This window comes from Oncorhynchus kisutch, linkage group LG14, assembly GCF_002021735.2.
Source record: "Oncorhynchus kisutch isolate 150728-3 linkage group LG14, Okis_V2, whole genome shotgun sequence".
In the NCBI taxonomy this organism is placed as follows: Eukaryota; Metazoa; Chordata; class Actinopteri; order Salmoniformes; family Salmonidae; genus Oncorhynchus; species Oncorhynchus kisutch.
In genome coordinates, this window is record NC_034187.2 from 48,257,243 (window position 1) to 48,281,892 (window position 24,650).

At 41.1% G+C, this 24,650-nt stretch overlaps 1 protein-coding gene across 2 annotated transcripts; it reads right to left on the minus strand.

The window, feature by feature from the left end:
• Nucleotides 1-1,418: 1,418 nt before the first annotated feature.
• On the minus strand, nt 1,419-21,974 carry LOC109903799 (cyclin-dependent kinases regulatory subunit 1). 2 transcript variants are annotated; one of them, XM_031788478.1, is made up of 5 exons: nt 21,781-21,974; nt 19,340-19,407; nt 19,055-19,182; nt 11,810-11,905; nt 1,419-2,206 (listed from the first exon to the last, which is right to left on the minus strand). In XM_031788478.1, exons 2-4 carry the CDS (start codon nt 19,396-19,398, stop codon nt 11,850-11,852), a joined length of 243 nt encoding a protein of 80 aa, XP_031644338.1. In that variant the 5' UTR covers nt 19,399-19,407; nt 21,781-21,974; the 3' UTR covers nt 1,419-2,206; nt 11,810-11,849. The 2 variants fall into 2 exon arrangements, with proteins under 2 accessions (XP_031644338.1, XP_020356347.1); XM_020500758.2 differs by lacking the exon at nt 11,810-11,905 and having other exon boundaries at nt 21,781-21,970.
• Nucleotides 21,975-24,650: the final 2,676 nt, after the last annotated feature.

Here is a 24,650-nt window from a genome sequence, read left to right on the forward strand (position 1 = left end):
AATCAAAAAGTGTTATGAGATTCTTCCAAGTAGCCATCCTTTGCCTTGAGAGCTTTGCACACTCTTGGCATTCTCTCAACCAACTTCATGAGGTAGTCACCTGGAATGCATTTCAATTAACTGCTGTTCCTTGTTAAAAAGTTCATTTGTGGAATGTATTTCCTTAATGTGTTGTGACAAGGTAGGGGTGGTATACAGAAGATAGCCCTATTTGATAAAAGACCATATCCATATTATGGCAAGACAGCGAAAATAAGCAAACAGAAACTGACAATCCATCATTACTTTAAGACATGAAGGTAAATCAAGTCGGAAAATTAAGAACTTATGAAAGTTTCTTCAAGTGCAGTCGCAAGAACCATCAAGCACTATGATTAAACTGACTCAAGAGGACCGCCACAGGAAAGGAAGACCCAGAGTTACCTCTGTGCAGAGGATAAATTCCAGAAATTGCAGCCCAAATAAATGCTTCACGGAGTTGAAGAAATGAAATCGACATCTCAAAATCTAGTGTTCAGAGGAGACTGCGTGAATCAGGTCTTCATAGCTGCAAAGAAACTACTAAAAGGACACCAATAGGAAGAAGAGACTTGCTTGGGCTAAGAAACAAGAAATGGACATTAGACCAGTGGAAATCTGTCCTTTGGTCTGATGTGTCCAAATAGGAGATTTTTGGTTCCAACCGCAGTGTCTTTGTGAGACGCAGAGTAGGTGAACAGATGTGTCTCCTCATGTGTGGTTCCCACCGTGAAGCATGGAGGTGGTGTGATGGTGCTTTGCTGGTGACACTGTCAGTGATTTCTTTAGAATTCAAGGCACACCTAACCAGCATGTCTATCCCACCATTCTACAGTGATACGCCATCCCATCTGGTTTGCAATTAGTGGTACTATGATTTGTTTTTCAACAGGACAATGACCCAACACACCTCCAAGCTGTGTAAGGGCTATTTGAACAAAAAGGTGTGATGAGTGCTGCATCAGATGACCTGGCCTCTACAATCACTCAACCCAAGTGACATGGTTTAGGATGAGTTGGACTGCAGAGTGAAGGTAAAGCAGCCAACAAGTGCTCAGCAAATGTGGTAACTCCAAGACTGTTGGAAAAGCATTCCATGTGAAGCTGGTTGAGAGAATGCCAAGAGTGTGCAAAGCTGTCCAGGCAATGGCTACTTTGAAGAATATAAAATATTTTGATTTGTTTAACACTTCGAGCACTACATGATTCCATAATTATGTCTTCACTATTATTCTACAATGTATAAAAGTTTAAATAAAAACCCTTGAATGAGTAGGTGTCCAAACTTTAGACATGTAATCTATCCAACTACAAAGCCACTTTTAACACCACTATAAGCAAAACGGCAAAATTTAAAAAGGTTAAAGTGCAGAACTAAATTACAATCTGTGAGAAGAATGTCAAATTAAAACATTTATTTCTAGTGTACAAGAATTCATAAAAACTGAGCAGCTGATTTGTACAATCATAGACATGGCAACGAAGATATTGGGTCCCATTTTGACAGCTCTAAAAATGCAGACAGTACAGTGTAACTGCAGCAGGTCACGATTTATATTAAAAACATATTTTTTTATATTTTTACTTCTACTCCACAATATCCAGAGGGCTATCATTTGTACAGTGTAAGAGTGCATACACTTGATGCAATCTGCAGTATTCAAAATAAGTTTTGAATCAAGTGCCATAACAGGAATATGATCAGTAATTTCGGTAACATCCCTGCACATTTGTGCTGCCAAAATGCCGCCTCCTATATTTGAACATTTACCATCTTACTATTTGCCTTAAAATTAGATATGTTAGTCAACTCACAGTAGGTATAGTGGGTTAGAATAATGTGGGTTGAGAATAATGAAAATGTGTTGCTATTTTCCTTTTCTTCCCAGACACACACATTGGCAACATAATCAAGCTAGTACATATACAGAAAAATATGAAAGGGTTCCAAGCAGGTCCAGAGGAAATGTGAAAGGCTTTACAGTGAGCGAGTCAGTGGGTTGGAGCTCGACTCTGACTCCACTGTATACGATGCAGTATTTACAAAATAGTCTTTATCCATCCAACTGAGTTGTGTTCAACCATCTCCAGCCACCCTCTTATCTTCTTCCCTATGGGTTCTCTCTCACCCTCTGTCCGAGAGATCAGGCTGCAGGCAGTGGACGACGGAACAGCAAGATATGGGGCTCTGGAGGGAGAGAGAAAAAGTGAGTGATTGAAGTTTAGGAAGTGAATGAAAACAAAAAATTGCAGGTTGTATCCAATATCTGTCCTTCCTACCAAAGTATGCACAAGTTTACTTCCCTTCACTGATTTGAAAGAAAAATCCTTCTAGCCCATACCTACAGTGCCTTGCAAAAGTAAGGCAAGGGGCACCACCAAGCAAACAGCACCAAGAAGACCAAGGAGCTATCCAAACAGGTCAGGGACAAAGATGTGGAGTAGTACAGATAAGGGCTGGGATATAAAAAAAAAAAATATTCAAAACTTTGAACATCCCACAGAGCACCATTAACTCCATTATTAAAAAATGGAATGAATGGCACCACAACAAAAACCTGCCAAGAGAGGGCCACCCACCAGACAAGGAGTGCATTAATCTGAGAGGTAACAGAGTCCAAAGATGAAGGAGCTGCAAAGCTTCACAGTGGAGATTGGAGTATCTGTCCATAGGACCATTTTAAGCCATACACTCCATAGAGCTGGGATTTAATGAAGAGTGGCCAGAAAAAAGCTATTGCTTAAAGAAAAAAAATAAGCAAACGTGTTTGGTGTTCGCCAAAAGGCATGTGGGAGACTCCCCAAACATATGGAAGAGGGTACAATTCAGATGACTAAAATTGAGCTTTTTGGCCATCAAGGAAAACGCTATGTCTGGCACAAACCCAACACCACTCATCACCCAGAGAACACCATCCTCACAGTGACGCATGGTGGTGGCAGCATCATGCCATGGGGATGTTTTTCCATAGGCAGGGACTGGGAAACTGGTCAGAATGGTGCTAAATACAGGGAAATTCTTGAGGGAAACCTGTTTGTCTTCCAGAGATTTGAGACTGGCACAGAGGTTCACCTTCCATTAAAAAAAACAACTAACGAGTGGTTTAAGGGAAACATTTAAATGTCAATGGCCTAGTCAAAGCCCAGACCTCAATCCAATTGACTTAAAATTGCTGTACACCAGCGGAACCCATCCAACTTGGAGGAGCTGGAGTAGTTGTGCCATGAAGAATTGGCAAAAATCCCAGGTGGAAAAAAAAAAGTTCCTTTATTTTACTAGGCAATTAAGAACAAATTCTTATTTTCAATGACGGCCTAGGAACAGTGGGTTAACTGCCTGTTCAGGGGCAGAATGACATTTGTACCTTGTCAGCTCGGGGATTCGAACTTGCAACCTTCCGGGTTACTAGTCTAACACTAACCACTAGGCTACCCTGCCCCCCCAGTGGCTAGATTGGCCAAGAATAGAGCCATACCCCAAGAGACTTGCAGCTGTAATTGCTGCAAAAGGTGGCTCTACACAATATTGACTTTGGGGGGGTGAATAGTTATGCACGCTCAAGTTCTGGGTTTTTTGAGTCTTATTTCTTGTATTAAAATAAAACATTTTGCATCTTCAAAGTGGTAGGCATGAGTAAATCAAATGTTACAACCCCCCCGCAAAAACCAACATTTTAATTCCAGGCTTACAATAGGAAAAATGCCACGGGGGGAATACTTTCTCAAGCCACTGTGCACCACTCCAATGCTTTCAGATTTGTGGGAAGTAGTGAACAAAAGGAGACATTATTGGGACTCAACCTAGTCATCTTGTGGACATCTGATAATTATTTCATGTGTTCTAGTCGTCTCACGAGGCCATCCTTGATCCTTCCAAATATCTTGTTGACTCAATTATTGGAAATCTGGAGAACTTCAGTATTGGATTTTGTATTTGAATGAGAGCACTGGCTGTTATTGCTTACATTTGTTTGGCCTCGGAGTGGAAATTAAGTTTCCCCCGGGAGAGGCATTAACTTATTTATCCTTGTTTTGCCTGTGCCGCTTTTCCTAAAGTTGTACAAAAAGGTTAAGTAGCCTGTGTTTACAAACACCACCAACGCAAAATGTTATTGGATACGTGGCAACGATGCTCTACTCAAAATTACAACCAACTAATTGCAGCATTTCCCAAAAAATGGAAGAGGCAAGTGGAAGAAAGTAAGGAACTTGTCTGTCGGGCCCGCATTAAACACCAAAATTGGCTAAATAAAATAGAAGCCCAATGGGATGAGAGGATGAGGATAGAAATCTGTTTATCACCCTACTTTATTTATCATTATTGCCAGAATGCTAACCAAATTTGCACAAGTAATAGCGAATTTCCATGGAGGTTGCTAGCAAAATTAGCTTAGGAGCGCAAACAAAAATAAAACTAATTGCAATGAAAGGCAATCCAGCGCATAGTCAAACATATATAGGTAGGAGCTACAGAATGTCATTTTTGGTGAGTTTGGACATTTACAATCAAATGTGAACAAGACATTGTGCAAATTAAAGTTGACACGCTTGTCTGACGGAAAAACAGTAAACCCTCTGGAGCCGCATGTGTACAAGCTGTTTCTTTTTGGAATCTGGAGTCGCTAGAGCAGTGGGTCTGCCTGCTCTGATAAGTGGCGCAGCAGACGGGTCTTGAAGGAAGAGAAGAAAAAAAAAATTGTTGCTTCAATATATCCACATCATTTTCCTGCCTCGTGATGCCATCTATTTTGTGAAGTGCACCAGTCACTCCTGCAGCAAAGTAACCCCACAACATGATGCTGCCACACCCGTAGTTCATGGTTGGGATGCTGTTCTTCAGCTTGCAAGCATCCCCCCCTTTTCCTCCAAACATAAATGGTCATTATGGCCAAACAATTCTATTTTTGTTTCATCAGACCAAAGGACATTTCTCCAAAAAGTACCATTTTTGTCCCCATGTGCAGTTGCAAACTGTAGTCTGGCTCTTATGGCGGTTTTGGAGCAGTGGCTTCTTCCTTGCTGAGCGACCTTTCACGTTATGTCGATATATGACTCGTTTTACTGTGGATATAGATACTTTTGTACCTGTTTCCTCCAGCACCTTCACATGATCCGTTGCTGTCGTTCTGGGATTGATTTGCACTTCTCGCACACCAAAGTACGTTAATCTCTAGGAGACAGAATGCGTGTCCTTCCTGAGCGGTATGACGGCTGCGTGGTGTATATACTCGTGTACTATTGTTTGTACAGGTGAATGTGGTACCTTCAAGCATTTGGAAATTGCTCCCAAGGATGAACCAGACTTGTGGAGGGCTACAATTTTTGTGGGGGTCTCCGATGATTTCTTTGGATTTTCCCATGATGTCAAGCAAAGAGGCACTGAGTTTGAAGGTCGGCCTTCAAATACATCCACGGGTACACCTCCAATTGACTCAAATTATGTCAATTAGCCTATCAGAAGCGTCAAAAGTCATGACATCATTTCCTAGAATTTTCCAAGCTGTTTAATGACACAGTCAACTTAGTGTATGTAAACTTCTGACCAACTGGAATTGTGATACAGGCAATTATAAGTGAAAGAGTGTCTAAACAATTGTTGGAAGAATTACTTGTCATGCATCTACAAAGTAGATGTCCTAACCGACTTGCCAAAACTATAGTTTCTTAACAAGAAATTTGTGGAGTGGTTGAAAAATGAGTTTTAATGACTCCAACCTAAGTGTATGTAAACTTCCAACTTCAACTGTTTTTTAGTCAAGATTTGTGTTTTTAACATAATATGTAAATTGTTGTGTATGTGTGTTTATAGTTTTGTTTAATAATGTGTATGTAAGTTGTTTTGTCTGAAACTTTGTTCCCCTTGCTGCTATTGGACCAAGTCTCTTGGAAAAGAGATGTTCTCAATGAGAAAAACCTGTATAAACAAGGTTTTAAAAACATTAAAAAAATAAATAAAAAATGGTAGTGGCAGTTGTACAGGTAACTCATCCAAAAGGGATTTGACTTCTCAAACACGGCAGGAAGTGAACACTATAGGATGCCCCATCTCCTTATTAATTCAGCCACTTAAGCAGGCAAAAAAAAAGATACAAATGCATAATTAATGTCTTGCTGAGTTTTGTAAACACATCTTAAATGCTTCTTGTAATTTCTGCCCGGCATCAGACTAATTTTGTGCTTCAGTTGCACTTCACGCGGATGAGAAATCACAAATGGCCATTTTATCAGCAGACCGCACTCTGACTGATGTGTAGCTACATTTCTCCAGTATATTTCTCAGTTAAAATGCAAGATTAATGTGGCCAACTTTGCTTCAAGTTATTTCTATGTAAAACAGAAATGACGATGGCCATGCATTGTTTTTGCAAAAAAGACCTTGACTTATTGTTTGCTGATTTGTTACTGCCAGCCAAATAGTTTCACTTCTGTTGTCATTTGATGAAAATTTGGCAATTTTCTGCAGAATGTGTTGCATTCATGTTCTGTGAAGAAACATGGTAGTTGCATGCCCTTGATCACTCAATTTAATCTTTAAAAAAAAAGGGGAAAAAAAGACTTTTGATATAAAAACACAACTGGATTCACCTGCTCCTGCTTTCTCCTGCTGTACTATTTACAAACAGACGTGACAGGCTCAACGTTTCAGTTAGCTTTGTAATGTAAAATATTGTGCCGGGTGAAAAGATCGTGTTGATCTGCTTTATCTCCCAATATATTGCACAATTTGACTGCAGGTATTTATTTTAAAAAAGTAGCTACAAATATAAAATTGTATTAAAAAACATCAAATAAATAGTCTAAACGGTATTGAAAAACCATCCCGTGGCTATATCCAAATATACTGCCCAGTCAGGACTTTATTCTGTGTGTGTTCAGTGAACGGTCTCTCCAATGATGCACATAAGGCAAGCTCAAATAAGTTAGTGTGACACCCAATGCAGCCAACCATATGTTCAATAGATGTCCATTGCTGTTCTGGTTAGTGTTTATTGGCTTATTTCACTGTAGTGCCTCTAGTCCTGCTCACTATACATTATCCAACCTATTAGTTCCTCCACCCACACATGCGATGACATCTCCTGGTTTCAATGATATTTCTAGAGACAATATCTCTCATCACTCAATACCTAGGTTTACCTCCACTGTATTCACATCATACCATACCCTTGTCTGTACATTTTACCTTGAAGCTATTTCATCGCCCCCAGGACCCCCTTTTACTCTGTTCCAGACGACCAATTCTCACTGCTTTTAGCCGTACCCTTATGCTACTCCTCCTCTGTTCCTCTGGTGATGTAGAGGTGAATCCAGGACCTGCAGTACCTAGCTCCACTCCTATTCCCCCATGCGCTCTCTTTTGATGACTTCTGTAACTGTAATAGCCTTGGTTTCATGCATGTTAACATTAGAAGCCTCCTCCCTAAGTTTGTTTTATTCACTGCTTTAGCACACTCTACCAACCCGGATGATCTAGCTGTGTTTGCATCATGGCTTAGGAAGACCACCAAATTCTGAAATGTTCATCCCTAACTACAACATTTTCAGACAAGATAAGAACTGCCAAAGGGGGCGGTGTTGCAATCTACTGCAAAGATAGCCTGCAGAGTTCTGTCCTACTATCCAGGTCTGTGACCAAACAATTAGAACTTCTACTTTTAAAAATCCACCTCTAAAAACAAGTCTCTTACCGTTGCCGCATGCTATAGACCACCCTCTGCCCCCAGCTGTGCTCTGGACACAATATGTGAACTGATTGCCCCCCCCCCATCTGTCTTCAGAGCTCGTGCTGCTAGGCGACCTAAACTGGAACATGCTTAACACCCTAGCCATCCTACAATCTAAGCTTGATGCCCTCAATCTCACACAAATTATCAATGAACCTACCAGGTACCACCCCAAAGCCGTAAACACGGGCACCCTCATAGATATCATCCTAACCAACTTGCTCTCTAAATACACCTCTGGTGTCTTCAACCAAGATCTCAGCGATCACTGCCTGCATCCGTAATGGGTCAGCGGTCAAACGACCTCCACTCATCACTGTCAAACGCTCCCTGAAACACTTCAGCGAGCAGGCCTTTCTCGTCGACCTGGCCGAGGTATCCTGGAAGGATATTGATCTCATCCCGTCAGTAGAGGATGCCTGTTTTTTTTTTTTTTTTTTAAATGCCTTCCTAACCATCTTAAATAAGCATGCCCCATTCAAGAAATCTAGAAGCAGGAACCGATATAGCCCTTGGTTCTCCCCAGACCTGACTGCCCTTAACCAACACAAACATCCAATGGCATTAGCATCGAACAGACCCCGTGATATGCAGCTTTTCAGGGAAGCTAGAAACCAATACACACAGGAGATAGAAAAGCAAAGGCTAGCCTTTTCAAGCAGAAATTTGCTTCCTGCAACACTTACTCAAAAACGTTCTGGGACACTAAAGTCCTTGGAGAATAAGAACACCTCCTCCCAGCTGCCCACTGCACTGAAGATGGGAAACACTGTCACCACTGATAAATCCACTATAATTGAGAATTTCAATAAGCATGTTTCTACGGCTGGCCATGCTTTCCACCTGGCTACCCCTACCCCGGTCAACAGCACTGCACCCCCCACAGCAACTCACCCAAGCCTTCCCCATTTCTCCGTCTCCCAAATACAGTCAGCTGATGTTCTGAAAGACCTGGAAAATCTGGACCCTACAAATCAGCCGGGCTAGACAATCTGGACCCTTTCTTTCTAAAATGATCTGCCGAAATTGTTGCACCCCTATTACTAGCCTGTTCAACCTCTCGTGTCGTCTAAGATTCCCAAAGATTGGAAAGCAGCTGCGATCATCCCCCTCTTCAAAAGGGGGGGACACTTGACTCAAACTGCTACAGACCCATATCTAGCCTACCCTGTCTTTAAGGTCTTCGAAAGCCACGTCAACAAACAGATTACTGACCATTTCGAATCTCAACATACCCTAGATTGCTATGCAATCTGGTTTCAGAGCTGGTCATTGGTGCAACTCAGCCACGCTCAAGGTCCAAAACGATATCTTAACCGCCATCAATAAGAAACATTACTGTGCAGCCGTGTTCATTGATCTGGCCAAGGCTTTCGACTCTGTCAATCACCACATCCTCATCGGCAGACTCGACAGCCTTGGTTTCTCAAATGATTGCCTCGCCTGGTTCACCAACTACTTCTCTGATAGAGTTCAGTGTGTCAAATCGGAGGGTCTGCTGTCCTCTGGCAGTCTCTATGGGGGTGCCACAGGGTTAAATTCTTGGACCGACTCTTCTCTGTATACATCAATGAGGTCGCTCTTGCTGCTGGTGAGTCCCTGATCCACCTCTACGCAGACAACACCATTCTGTATACTTCTGGCCCCTCTTTGGACACTGTTAACAACCCTCCAGGCAAGCTTCAATGCCATACAACACTCCTTCCTTTGCCTCCAATTGCTCTTAAATACAAGTCAAACTAAATGCATGCTCTTCAACCAATCGCTGCCTGCACCTGCCCAACATCACTACTCTGGACGGCTCTGACTTAGAATACGTGGACAACTAGGTGTCTGGTTAAGACTGTAAACTCTCCTTCCAGACCCATATCAAACATCTCCAATCCAAAGTTAAATCTAGAATTGGCTTCCTATTTCACCACAAAGCATCCTTCACTCATTCTGCCAAACATACCCTCGTAAAACTGACCATCCTACCAATCCTCAACTTCGGCGATGTAATTTACAAAATTGCCTTCAATACCCTACTCAACAAATTGGATGCAGTCTATCACAGTGCCGTCCGTTTTCTCACCAAAGCCCCATATACTACCCACCATTGCGATCTGTACACCCTCGTTGGCTGGCCCTCGCTTCATACTCGTCGCCAAATCCACTGGCTCCATGTCATCTACAAGACCCTGGTAGGTAAAGTCCCCCCCTTATCTCAGCTCGCTGTCACCATAGCATCACCCACATGTAGCACGTGCTCCAGCAGATATATCTAGTCACCCCCAAAACCAATTCTTTCTTTGGCCACCTCTCCTTCCAGTTCTCTGCTGCCAATGACTGGAACGAACTACAACAATCTCTGAAACTGGAAACACTTATCTCCCTCACTAGCTTTAAGCACCAGCTGTCAGAGCAGGTCAGAGATTACTGCACCTGTACATAGACCATCTATAAATTTAGCCCAAACTACCTCTTTCCCTACTGTATTTATTTAGCTCCTTTGCATAACATTTTTTATTTCTACTTTACACATTCTTCCATTGCAAATCTACCATTCCAGTGTTTTACTTGCTATATTATATTTACTTCGCCACCATGGCCTTTTTTGCCTTTACCTCCCTTATCTCACCTCGTACATAGACTTGTACTTCTACTGTATTATTGACTGACTTTACTCCATGTGTAACTCTGTGTTGTTGTGTGTCGAACTGCTTTGCTTTATCTTGGCCAGGTCGCAATTGTAAATGAGAACTTGTTCTAAACTTGCCTACCTAGTTAAATAAATTTTAAAAAGATGCCCTGTCTTAGCCAAATAACATCTGTGTTTTACCATCATGGCCGAAATGCTTGAACAACATCTTGTTTTCAGGTGACAGACAAGAGATTTGTATTTGGAGACGAAACAGTAGGAGTCCGACCTCATGATCTGCTGATGGCAAGAGACCCGTATCAAAGATAGCAAGTAGCCTATAATACAAAAAGTCAATCCGATGGAGGCTGAGCACCATCTGTGTTACAAACAGGGATCTTTGAGCTCTCAACATGAATCTAGTGTATTCTGGGGTTGGGCGATGTCAACCTTTGTCCTAACGTGATTATGTACCTATAAAAACAGTGATATACAATGCCATCACCACTATTGTCCAAACCCAAATATTTTTTTGATATAAATAAAACCTGCTAAAACGCAGTTAGGCTATATTGTGAAACCGAATGCAATTGGAAGACGAAAGATCATGTTGAAAGCCTGGGCAGAGGCTAACCGCAGGAAATTGCAAATCTTCTGTGTGTCAGGGGCATAGGCACTGGGGAGCAAGGATCACCCAATCAAGTTGAGCAAACAAAAATTAAATGTTTATGCCCTTTACTTGTCAGTGTTCCATAAAGGACATTGTCTTTTTACCTAAACATGCAAACAAATCAGATAGAATTCATAGAGGGATGCAAACTGGTGAGGGTCTCTTCTTTTTTTGCACTGAAACATGCAAAGAAAATCCCTGCTAGGGGGAAATGCAGGTTAACTAATTAAACAACAAAGAATATAATCTACGTGATCAGTCTGTGTATAAAGTGGTTAATGTGAACCTAACTCAGCTAAAACATTTTTAAAGAAAGCAATCCAATGTTATTTGTTGCCTAGAGACTTGACTGAAAAGTCTTGAGAAAAACAATAATATTGCAGTTAGCCATGACAACCTTTATAATAGAATGCTTGTGACCACACACACACAATATGTGGAAATAGAATGAAAAGGGCATTCTATTTTGCTCTATTCTAGTGGCCAGAAGACTACATGTTCAAAAATAACATTCACATGAGTAAAAATAAATATCCACACACACACATTACTGTCAAGTTCAACACAACAAAAACAATATCTTTGGGCTACACTGCACATTATTACATTGTACACTTTCTGCCTGTAGACATCTGTTCTACAATATGCCCACAGAGCATAATACCCTTTGTTGACATAATTGATCTCTTTCAGGCAGATAGTACACCTGGCATACCCCTTTTAATCCAATATATTGAAAACCTGAGAAAGAGGGAAAGTGTGTGGTGTTCCTTTCACCTCTATAGTGGCATCCAGCTTAAGCCAGGCTCAGCTCCAGCTACACTTGATCCCTGAATCCACTTAAGCAGCACCTCACCGAATTTTCACCGAATTCTGAAAATTAACCACATACTGAACAGATGGCGGTTAGCTAGTGTCACACAGATTGCCAGGGTCCAGTAGGAAACTAACGTTATCATGTTATAACTTGATGAACGGCAAGGAGTCGTAAACCAGTTCATAATATAGTGAATTGGATAGGTTACTAATGTTAGCTCATCTGATGTTGTAACGTTAGCTGTCTGACTTTATTAGCAAGCTAATTTACACACTATAACTTCAAATAATTGTGTTTATGTTGGCTAATGTTGTTCAACATGTCTCTGGCTAACGGAGAATTCGATACAGCTAGCAAGATACTTAACAATGCTAATCCTTGTTCCACCTCAAACTTTCCAAATGCCAGTTGTTCTTCAGTTACAACTCATGAAGTACGCTTCATCACCTACTCACTCCTCTTCATTATCGCTTCCTTTCCAGAAAGCATGCTGATACTGTAACTAGTAAGTTGGTTGACTCTGTTCTTCAGTCGTGTGCTGCTCTGCATGCCGTTATGTTAACGATTGGCCTTGGACACCGTCAGTATTACTCCAAACGCGCATCACTCGTTCGCTTATAGCCAGTAGTGATGCAGAAATTAAGTCTGGAAATAAAACGCATTCTCCATTGATCTCCACAATTCAAAAATAAAAATAGCTTGGTTGGATAAGTGTCCACCCCCCTTGTAATTGCAGTCCTAAATTAGCTCAGATGTAAACAATCACAATGTTAATTGGCCTCTACCAATGTTAAATTTGAGTCACATTTTTAGGATAAATTCAGCTGTTCCTGTAGGTTCCCTCTGCTGGGTAGTGAATTGCAAAGCAAACATGAGCACCAAGGCGCTTTCAAAAGAACTTTGGGACAAAGGCCTTCAATATCACTTGGAGCACAGTCAAGACTATAATTAAGAAGCATAAGGTGTATGACACCACCAAGACCCTACCTAGATCAGGCAATCCCTCCAAACTGGATGACAGAGGAAGTACGAGACTGAGCAGAGTGTCTACCAAGAGTCCAATGGCAACTTGGAAAGAGTTATGTTTTTATGGCCAAGGCTGGTCAAAATGTGACCATATACCAAGCCCTCCACAAATCTGGCATGTACGGCAGGGTGGCAAGGAAGCCACACCCCCACTAATCAAGAAAGCCCACCTTGAATCCCATTTGAAGTACGCAACAAAATTGTGGCAAAAGGTTGTGGAACTTTTTGTCCTAAATGAAAAGTGCAACATTTGTCACAAACCCAATACATTACCTCTATAGTGTAGCATGGTGGTGGCAGTATGTTATGGGGATGTTTCTTCTGAAACGGAAGTTCACCTTTCAGCATGAAACCGACCCAAAGCACCCAGTCAAAAAGGTACAGTGGAATGGCTAAGGAATCAAAAATAAAAAAGTAAAAGTCCTCGAGTTTCCCCAGTCAGCACCCAGACCTAAATCCAATCCAAAAATGTTTACAATTTTGTAAAGAAATGGTCAAATATTGCCAAAACTAGGTGTGCAAAGTTTGTTGGGATAGGTCTCAACAGACTCACATATGCAATTGCTGCCAACAGGTGCTTCGACCAAGTATTAACTCGGGGGGGTGGAGACTTATCCAAGTAGGATTTCAGTTTAGTATTTTTAATATACTTATTGGGAGAAAGAAATCCCCATCAAAATACATCTCAATCCACCGCATCCACCAGTGTTGCACTTCCGCATCTGTGGTGAAAGGTGGTGGCAGAGCTAGAGTGGTGTTTGTCAGACCATGAGACATCCCGAAACTGTCTGGTAGCATCCGAACAGTTTGGACTACAAAATAATGGTACCCCACTGTGGAAAGAGGATATTCTTACGAACGCGATGGTGTTCTCCACACATTTCAGCAGCCTGTAGTGCCACTTCCGGAGAGGATGGGGCCTAATACAAACAGTGCGTAATGACTGCTGCAATACTTCAACAACTACAGTGGCAAAAAAAAAAACGGAACCTTTTGGAATTACCTGGATATCTGCTTAAATTGGTCATCAAACTTGATCTGATCAGTCTAAGTCACAATAGACAAACAGTGTGCTTAAACTAATAACACACAAATGATTGTATTTCTCTTGTCTATATTGAATACATCCTTTAAGCATTCACAGTGTAGGTTGGAAAAAGTATGTGAACCCCTAGCCTAATGACTTCTCCAAAAGTGAATTGGAGTCAGCTAACCTAGATTTCAATCAATGAGACTAGATTGGAGATGTTGGTTCGAGCTACCTTGCCCTATTAAAAAAAATGTATTAAATAATTATATATTTATTTGAGTTTGCTATTCACAAAAAGTATTGCCCGATGTGAACCACGCCTCAAACAAAAGAGAATACCTACGATTAAGAATTGTTAACTTGCAAAAAAGCTGGAAAGGGTTACAAAAGTAACTCTAAAAGCTTTGATGTTCATCAGTCCAAGGTAAGACAAATTGTCTATAAATGGAGAAAGTTCAGCACTGTTGCTACTCTGTTGCTACTCTGCAAGAGCACAGTGCAGAATGCTCAATGAGGTTAAGAAGAATCCTAGAGTGTCAGCTAAAGACTTACAGAAATCTCTGGAACATGCTAACATCTCTGTTGATGAGTCTACGATACATAAAACACTAAACAAGAACGGCGTTCACCCGAGGACAACGGAAGAAGCCACTGCTGTCAACTACAAAAAATTCTGCATGTCTGAAGTTTACAAAAGTGCACCTGGCAAAATATTCTGTGGACAGATTAAACTACAGTCGAGTTGCTTGTAAGTAACACACAATACTATGTGTGGGAATAAAAAAAAAAACTATAAAATAAAAAAAAAGGCACAGCACACCAACATCATCCCAACTGTAAAGTATGGTGGCAGGAGCATCATGGTTTGGGGCTGCTTTGCTGCCTCGGGGCCTGGACAGCTTGCCATCATCAACAGAAAAATGAATTGCCAAATTCATCAAGACATTTTGCAGGAGAATGTTAGGCTGTCCATCCGTCAATTGAAGGTCAACAGAAGTTGGATGATGCAACAGGACAACAACCCAAAACACAGCAGTAAATCAACAACAGAATGGCTTCAACAGAAGAAAATATGCCTTCTGGAGTGGCCCAGTCAGTGTCCTAACCTCAACCCGATTGAGATTCTGTGGCATGACCTCGAGAGCAGTTGGGATGTCTGGTGTGAACTGAAACAGTTTTGTAAAGAGGAATGGTCCAAAATTCCACCTGATCCACAACTACAGAAAACCTTTGGTTGAGGTTATTGCTGCCAAATGAGGGTCAACCAATTATTACATTTGAGGGTTCACATACTTCCCACTGTGAATGTTTACACAGTGTGTTCAATAAAGACAAGAAAACTTATAATTGTTTGTTATTAGTTTAAGCAGACTGTGTCTATTGTTGTGACCTAGATGAAGATCAGATCGAATTTTCTGACCAATTTATACAGAAATCCAGATATTTTCAAAGGGTTCACATACTTTTTCTTGCTACTGTAGGTAGGCACATCAAAGTGAATTACATAAGATTGCTATTTATCGCTAAAACAAAGGCTGGTGATCTCTTGTGTAGTTATGTCAAATAAAATCACCATAAGGCAAATAAAGAATGTATAATAACAGATGATTTATTTTATTTTTGTGGTTTACCACCTTTCAGACACCCAGCTCCACCAACACCTTTTGGTCAACAAACATTACTGTACCCCCTATCACATGATTTCACCCATGGCGATTAATAAAGTTTGACTATATACACTCCCTTAAATTCATTTTACCATTAAACCTGTTCTTAGTAGTTCGTTATTTACCCCCTTTTGAATACCCTATTATACAAGTTACCCTACGCTAAGCCCTTGGTTACTGTTGCAACCTTGGACATTTTCCCCGGAAGCAGAATTCACCTTTTAACCACTGGTGAGGTCGCCTACCATTGATGTCAAAATGTTTTCAAATACACAGTGAAATTAAGACAGACTACCCTTGCTTATCAGGAGACTCTCTGGTATGTTGTGGTGGACAGTCATTACAATTCCTTCATGGGAACGTGGTGAAATTAAGTTTGTAGTGGGGCTAGGCACTGGATGGCTCTGAATGAATGCAATGGCAAATAAATCAAATCGCATGTCAACATGCAGCCAAAGTTACCACTTTGAGCTAAGAAGTGCTCTCAAATTGTATCCTGATGTCGGCAGCAGATTAGTTGACTTCATAACACCTTAGCTACCATACGTTTAGAAAACAAATACGTGATATTAACTGGCTAGCAAGCTAACATTAGCAACGTTGGGTGGTCAATAAGACAAAGCTAGCTAGTAAACAATGCAACAAATTTATAATTTCAGACTCGAAAAATACAACATCAGCAGGCTCTGCATTTCAGGAATCACAGTAGCAAGTACCCACTGTGCACTGTTCAATTAATTAGCCATTTAAATCAACTTGTTTTTAGGTGAACTCTGTTTTTGTAATGACGCAATGGCTTTGATGTGTTTCAAACGTGAGCTTGTCAAAGATGTTGAACTTGATGACAGTTGCTATCCATTTAAGAGCTGCGATTTGTCAAAAAAATTCTGGGGCAGGGCTTAAGCGAAGGGTAAATAGCATTGACTATTTTCAACCAATGTTTTTAGGGGGTGGATCAGCTTTAATATTGAGGATAAATTGTAGCTTCCATCAATGTAATTGTCTGCATTTCCAATCCCACATATATTTGATAAAAAATGAAATGTGAGATATATATATATATATATACACACACACACACTTGAAGGTTGAAGTCATTAAAAACTTGTTTTTCAACCACTCCATGTTGATCTTGTACCCAATGACTATTAAACCCCCCCTAACCAGAAACTGTGCAGCATTCGCCCAAAACTGAAAGCGCGAACCATCGTATTGAACCATGGCAAGATGAATGGGAATATGGCCGAATACAAAACAAGGTAGTTATTCCCTCCGTAAGGCAATCAAACAGGCAAAACGTCCGTACAGAGTCAAAGTGGAGTTGCAATTCAACGGCTCAGATAGTATGAAGCAAGGTCAACAGACCATCACAAGAAACCATCCACATCGGACACTGACGTCTTGCTTCCGGCCAAGCTAAACACCTTCTCCACCCGCTTTGAGGATAACACAGTGCCACCAAAGCATCCTCAGAGCATGTGCAGACCAGCTGGCTGGTGTGTTTACGGACATATTCAATCTCTCCCTATCCCAGTCTGTTGTCCTCACATGCTTCAAGATGTCGACCATTGTTCCTGTACCCAAGAAAGCTAACGGAACTAGGTAGGTAAGGTAAAGGAACTAAATGACTATCGCCCGGTAGCATTCACTTCTGTCATGAAGTGCTTTGAGAGACTAGTCAAGGATCATATCACTTCTACATTACACCCTACATCCACCTCAATTTTCTTACCGCCCCAAGAGATCCACAGAAAGCAGTCACACTGCACATTGCCCTATCGAGACAAGAGGAATGCCCATGTAAAAACGCTGTTCATTGACTATAGCTCAGCATTCAACACCATTGAACACTCCAAGCACGAGGCCCTGGGTCTGAACCATACCCCGTGCAACTGGGTCCTGGACTTCCTGACGGACCGCCCCCAGGTGGTGAAGGTAGGAAACACCACGTCGCTGATCCTCAACACCGGGGCCCCACAAGGATGCGTGCTCAGCACCCTCCTGTACTCCCTGTTCGCCCATGACTGCATGGCCGTTCACCCATCCACCTCAATCAAGTTTGCTGACGACACAACAGTTGTAGGCCTGATTACCAACCATGAAGAGACAGCCCACAGAAAGGTTGTGAGGGCCTGAGAGTGTGGTGCCAGGAAAATAACCTCTCATGCAACATCAACAAACCCCCCTTGTCATAACACAACTGATCGGTTAAAACACATTAAGGAAATTCCTTTTTAAACCAAGCACAACTTAATTTAAATTATTTCCAGGTGACTACCTCATGAAACTGGTTGAGAGAAAGCCGAGTGTGCAAAGCTGTCATCAAGGCAAAGGGTGGAAACTTGGATTTGTTTAACACTTCTGGTTACTCTATGATTCCATGTGTCATTTCATAGTTTTGATGTCTTCACTGGGTATGACACTATAAGCTTGGCACACCTGTATTTGGAGAGTTCCTCACATTCATCTCTACAGATCCTCTCAACATCTCAAGGACATTCAGAGACTAGTCCCAACGCCACTCCTGCGTTTTCTTGGCTGTGTGCTGAAGGTCATTGTTCATTTGGATGGTGAACCGTCGCCCCAGTCTGAGGTCCTGACACTTTTTCATCAAGGATCTCCCTGTACTTTGCTCCGTTTAGCTTTCACTCAATCCTGACGTGTCCCAGTCCCTTCCGTTGTAAAACATCCCCACAGCATGATGTTGCCACCACCATGCTTCACGGTAGGGATTGTGCCAGGTTTCATCCAGACATGACGCTTGGCATTCAGGCCAAAGGGTTCAATCTTGGTTTCATCAGACAAGAGAATCGTGTTGCTCATGGTCCGAGTCCTTTTGCCTTTTGGCAAACTACAAGCGGGCTGTCATGCCTTTTACTGAGGAGTGGCTTCAGTCTTTCCACCCCACAATAAATAAAACAATTTTTTTTTTTGGGGGGGGGGGGGGGGGGGCTGTTTCTGTCGATATTATGGAACTAATTTGGAATATTTTTTGGCGTTGTCGTGACCGCAGTTTCCAGTGGATTTCTCAACCAAAGGTGAAGTACAAACGGAGGTATTTCGGCTATAAAAATCATCTTTATGGGACAAAATGAAAATTCTGTCTAACTGGGAGTCTCGTGAGTGAAAACACCCAAAGCTCAAAGGTAAAAAGATTTAATTTGATTGCTTTTCTGATTTGTGACCAAGCTGCCTGCTGCTAGCTAGGCATAATGCTATGCTAGGCTATCGATGCTTGTCTTGCTTTGGCTGTAAAGCATAATTTCAAAATATGAGATGACAGGGCGATTAACAAAAGGCTAAGCTGTGGTTCAATATATTTCACTTGTGATTTCATGAATATGAATATTTTCTAGTAATATTTTCTGTCTGTTGCGTTACGCTAATTAGTGTCAGTTGATGACAATTCTCCCGGATCCGGGAGAGAGAGTTCCAAGATTAATGACTAGCCCTGTAAATTCTGTCAGTGACTGTCAGTGTACCTGGTTGATGGATCATGTAGTGTATCCAGCCTTGACTCTGCTGGACGCCCAGGTTCCTCCACTCAGTCTCTGACATCAGATGGGTCTTGGGCACACGCTTGGCAATGTCCTTGGGCAGCATCACGTGCCTACAGACAGTGGAGAAATGGAATGGTACTTTACGGAGTCACATCGTGTCAACATCACAGGGCTGGGAAGGAAGATAGCTGCCAGGCAAGACGTGTCAGTACTAGCTATATAGCTAGATCAAAACCGGTTTAGAAGAAAAAAGTACCGTCAACTTACCTATACTCAAATTTCTCATCATCGTATTTGTCAGAGTAATATATCTGCTTCTGAGACATGATGCCAACCTGAAAAAAACAAAAGCAATCAGTTTAGTTAGTCCAAGGAAGATGAGTGAAGGAATGGATTAGTGGCAAACAAAAATGGTGCCAGTGTGATCTAGTAAATCCATGCCTAGTTCCAACTTTTGTTGTTGGAGTGAAGGTTTTGGACCGATGGAGTTACCTGGGAGATCCGTTTGACATCTTGATGAAAGGCACAGATGCGTTGCATCAGTGAGGATAACAAGTGGGCCTATTTATTTTTTGTGTGTTTAAGGAGCATGCTTTGAACAAGATTTCAGATTGGAAGGTGTCGTGTGGATCTGTGAAGTAAGGGCGCCTATCAAGGGGTTTCTCTGGAGTGGCGCTAAAAGTGAGTGCAAAGGATGTAACTGCACCATACCACCACTGTAACTGCAGTGGTGGTATGGTGGCTGGAGAGAGAAGGCCCACTCATTCATTATTTTGGTCTTTAAAGAAGCCTCTCACACATATTTTTGGGTTGTGAGATATCCTGTACGAGACATCGTGCCCAAATCCATGTAGTGTGATAAATGTAAAATATTTGGACATGTCAATTGTATGTTTTGGGGAGGATTATTGTATGGCAGTTGAAGCAAAATGCTGCAATTGTGGTGTCGAACATGCGCCCTAATTCCTAAAGTGCCTTGTTACGTGAAAGCGAGAGGTGGCAAGAGTAAGCGCTGGTCAGCGTTTCTCCTATCCAGAAGCAGTCAGAAGAGGAACGTTGAAGAAAACATGTTAGTTAGAGACCAGGATCCTGCCATGTTAAAAAGGTGGACTTTGTATTGTTTACTGCATTGGTTATAAACTGCACAGTGCAAACAAAATAGTAAATCTGAGAAAATAGACATTGTTGTGACTGCGGCTGAAAGTTTAGGGACTCTGGGATTTTACATTAGAGGCATTACAGGGAACTATGACCGAAGGAGTGGGATGGGTGTATTTATGTATTTCTGTGATTTGTTGCCATGTTTTTTCATTCACTACCCAAGCAATAGGTGGCAGCAATACACCTAGTCGGTTAGTCTGCCAACAAACCCCATTGAAGTGAAGGCAATAGAAATAAGACAATTACAGGTTTGTCAGATCAATGCCCCTGCATAGCGCATCATAAACTAAGGTAGCGTTATTTGTCTAAGGCAACAAGCTTTGGCTACGAGCTAGGAAACCAATCTAGGTCAGCTATTTATCACTACATCATACTAGGCCGGACACATTACATTTTTAACAATGCTTTAAAAATAAAAAGTAGTTCAATGCATCTGCGGTGGAGCCGTTTCAAAATATTACCATATCCCAGCTGCATGCCGTAGTTTTGAAGTAATCATGAAAAACCAGGCCTTATTTTAGGGCACTTTTCACCCTGCCAGCTCCTATTAGTTCTATTTAACACTGTGGCACCAACTCGCCTTCCGAACCCCATGTTGTTGTAATGTCACAATGGCAACTACGCTATAGTTGGCAATTCAGACCTGCTCACGTTGTTTATAGTTAAAATGTTAACAAACAAAAAACTTTACTCTGAGGTCGTCCCCTTGTTTACTACAGGGAAATATATGCATGTCTGTCTATTTTAATTGGACACCACTTTAATCATGAGATTCTCATATTTCTAATTCCCTCGTGGTCATCAAACGCTAGCCCCGAAATACCTTTTGCCCTTGGAACGCTGAGCTCCCCCCAATGTTGTCCTATGGAGAAGCATGCTGGCATATTTCACCAAATATCTCGCAATGTGTATATGTAGATTTCCTCAATTCGGACACCATTTTAAATCATGAGAATCCCATCTTTCGAATGGTGTGAGCCTGGGCAGTGTCTCATCAAACACTAGACCAGAAATAGTCAGATATTGCCATTATTTTCCTACTTCCTCGTTAATGCAGACATAAGCACACTTGGCACCATTGATGTGCGGATGTTTACTTTCTACACGAGTTGTTCTTTTTCCAGATTCGTCTTAAGAAAATATTGTAGTCGTAAAATAAGAAGCGATACATTTTTTGGTGCCATTTAGGCTAAATAGAATTCTAAACTTCACTCCAGTCAAAACAGGCTCTGCGAACGTTTGATTCCATTCATTTGCTATGGGCTCGCGCTAGTGTTCCAGCTTAGCCAACGTTCTTAAGCCGTTTTTCAGCCTTGGGTGAATCGACACGTTTTATTGTCCAGCCTAATTATACATAACTAGCTACTCAAGTCAACCATTGACTGTTCTAGCTAACATAGTTCTAACAAAATGCCACCCAACAACTGTTGAAACTCGTAAAATTAGCTGGCTAACTACTCTAGTTAACAATAAAAATGCATTAGCTAACTACTATAGCAGGCTTAGCTAGCTACTAGCTTTGACAACACAAGTAAAGCACAAATCACCTTTATCCACGTGGCTTGTTCCAAATGATTGTACTGGTGATTTCCTAAAGAGAATCTAGATATATCACAAAATAACTGTTGTTTCTAGAATATTGTCCTGTTTCTGATGTGGTCGATGGCCCTTTTTCAAGTTTGCTGCGAGTTTCCCTCTCTAAATGTTAGCTACTGATCCGGCCTTTCACCATTCAAAAAGCCACCGCTGCTTCTCATTGGTCAATCCTCTCACAGAAATGATCATGTGATTTATCTTGGCCCTGTCATTGGTTAGAATCTAAACATATATATATATATATATATATATATATATATATATATATATATATATATATATATATATATATATATATATATGTATATAAGAAGAAAAAAATATATATATATATATGCCAATGGGATTCGTATCTCATTTATTTATCGTTGGATTAATCAAACCTCCTCATTTATATATATATACCACAAATGCAAATTCCATCTAGACACTGTTGCCCAAGAGCACACAAAAAACTATACATACCTTGGCCTAAACATCAGCGACCCACAGGTAACTTCCACAAAGCTGTGAACGATCTGAGAGACAAGGCAAGAAGGGCATTCTATGCCATCAAAAGGAACATACATTTCAACATACCAATTAGGATCTGGCTAAAAATACTTGAACCAGTCATAGAGCCCATTGCCCTTTATGGTTGCGAGGTCTGGGGTCCGCTCACCAACCAAGACTTTACAAAATGGGACAAACACCAAATTGAGACTGCATGCAGAATTCTGCAAAAATATCCTCCGTGTACAACGTAGAACACCAAATAATGCACGCAGAGCAGAATTAGGCCGATACCTACTAATTATCAAAATCCAGAAAAGAGCCGTTAAATTCTACAACCACCTAAAAGGAAGCGATTCCCAAACCTTCCATAACAAAGCCATCACTGACAGAGAGATGAACCTGGAGAAGAGTCCCCTAAGCAAGCTGGTCCTGGGGCTCTGTTCACAAACACACCCCAGGACAGCAGCACAATTAGACCCAACCAAATCATGAGAAAACAAAAAGATAATTACTTGACACATTGGAAAGAATTAACAAAAAAACAGAGCAAACTAGAATGCTATTTGGCCCTAAACAGAGAGTACACAGCGGCAGAATAGCTGACCACTGTGACTGACCCAAACTTAAGGAAAGCTTTGACTATGTACAGACTCAGTGAGCATAGCCTTGCTATTGAGAAAGGCCGCCATAGGCAGACATGGCTCTCAAGAGAAGATAGGCTATGTGCTCACTGCCCACAAAATGAGGTGGAAACTGAGCTGCACTTCCTAGCCTCCTGCCAAATGTATGACCATATTAGAGAGACATATTTCCCTCAGATTACACAGATCCACAAAGAATTCGAAAAACAAATCCAATTTTGATAAACTCCCATATCTACTGGGTGAAATTCCACAGTGTGTGCCATCACAGCAGCAAGATTTGTGACCTGTTGCCACAAGAAAAGGGCAACCAGTGAAGAGCAAACACCATTGTAAATACAACCCATATTTATGCTTATTTATTTTATATTGTGTACTTTAACCATTTGTCCATTGTTAAAACACTGTATATATATATATATATATATATATATATATATATATATATATATATATATATATATATATAAAATATGACATTTTTAATGTCTTTATTGTTTTGAAACTTCTGTATGTGTAATGTTTACTGTTAATTTTTATTGTTCATTTCACTTTTGTATATTATCTACCTCACTTGCTTTGGCAATGTTAACACATGTTTCCCATGCCAATAAAGCCCCTTGAATTGAATTGAATTGAGGAATGTATAACGCCCCACCCAGCAGAATGTCGACCAATCGCGTTCACTTCATCATGCTGCGTCATAAAGTTGAAGTGACGGTCATTCCGGCTCTTTTCAGTGAGCCGGCTCGTTCGGGTCAGCTCACCAAAAAGATCCGTCACTTTTCGTTCCCAAACGGCTCTTTAAAAAAATATATGTTTTGTATTTTTTCAAGTCTTGACTATGATTGGTGTTAAAACAATTCTAATGAAATTATTAAATGAAATCATACTCTACCTTAACCACAATGTATTTAAAAATGTATTGATTTGTTATGAAGTATAATGCTATTAAAAATGTGCATTTAAAGTATAACTTTTTAATGTATTGTAATGAAACAGGCAGGGAAAAAGGTCCCGAACCGTCAACCTTCTAGCCCGAAGTCCAACGCGCTATCGACTGTGCCGCAAAAGCATGATGCTCCCGCGGCAGCGTTTATAAACCCAGGGTCGTTCTTCTACTCCCTCCTTTCAAAGAGCCCGTCCTCGCGCTAGCTTGCGACTCTACGTCTTATAGGAACGCGCTCACTGGCCAAGCATACGCACTGTCGTGGAATCAAGGTCCGATCCCACTTCTGACACCAATGTAAATAAACGGCAGAGAGCAGGCCTCGAACCCTCAACCTTCTAGCCTTACGTCCAGCGCGCTATCGACTGTGCAGTAAAAGCATGCTCGATATCCGCAGCATAAACCCAGGTGTCGTTACAACAACAATTTGCAAAACTGCAGCATCCCACAAATTGAAATAAATGTAAAAAAGGATGCTATTACACATGTGCATTTAAAGTACAACTTTTTAAATGTATATAAACAAAGTGCATGTAAATATAACAATTCAAAACGAATACGATCTGAGCAACATAATAATGGAATATTGCACCATATCAAAGAAAAATAAATAACAATGTGCAAAACTGCAGCATCCCACTTAAAACATTAAACTGTCCCTCTTTTCTCTCTCTTTATTGCCATGTTATAACCAGCGGCACTCAGCAATGCTGACCAGAATTTGCTTTTATGAGAG

What these genes read in the sequence shown, in the direction of transcription:
- LOC109903799 (XM_031788478.1), bottom strand. Translation starts at nt 19,398, where the DNA reads ATGTCTCAGAAGCAGATATATTACTCTGACAAATACGATGATGAGAAA. An exon ending in GATGAGAAATTTGAGTATAG is followed by an intron (nt 19,183 to 19,339) that starts GTAAGTTGACGG and finishes CACTGTCTGTAG; the next exon opens with GCACGTGATGCTGCCCAAGG. An exon ending in CTACATGATCCATCAACCAG is followed by an intron (nt 11,906 to 19,054) that starts GTACACTGACAG and finishes GTTAATTTTCAG; the next exon opens with AATTCGGTGAAAATTCGGTG.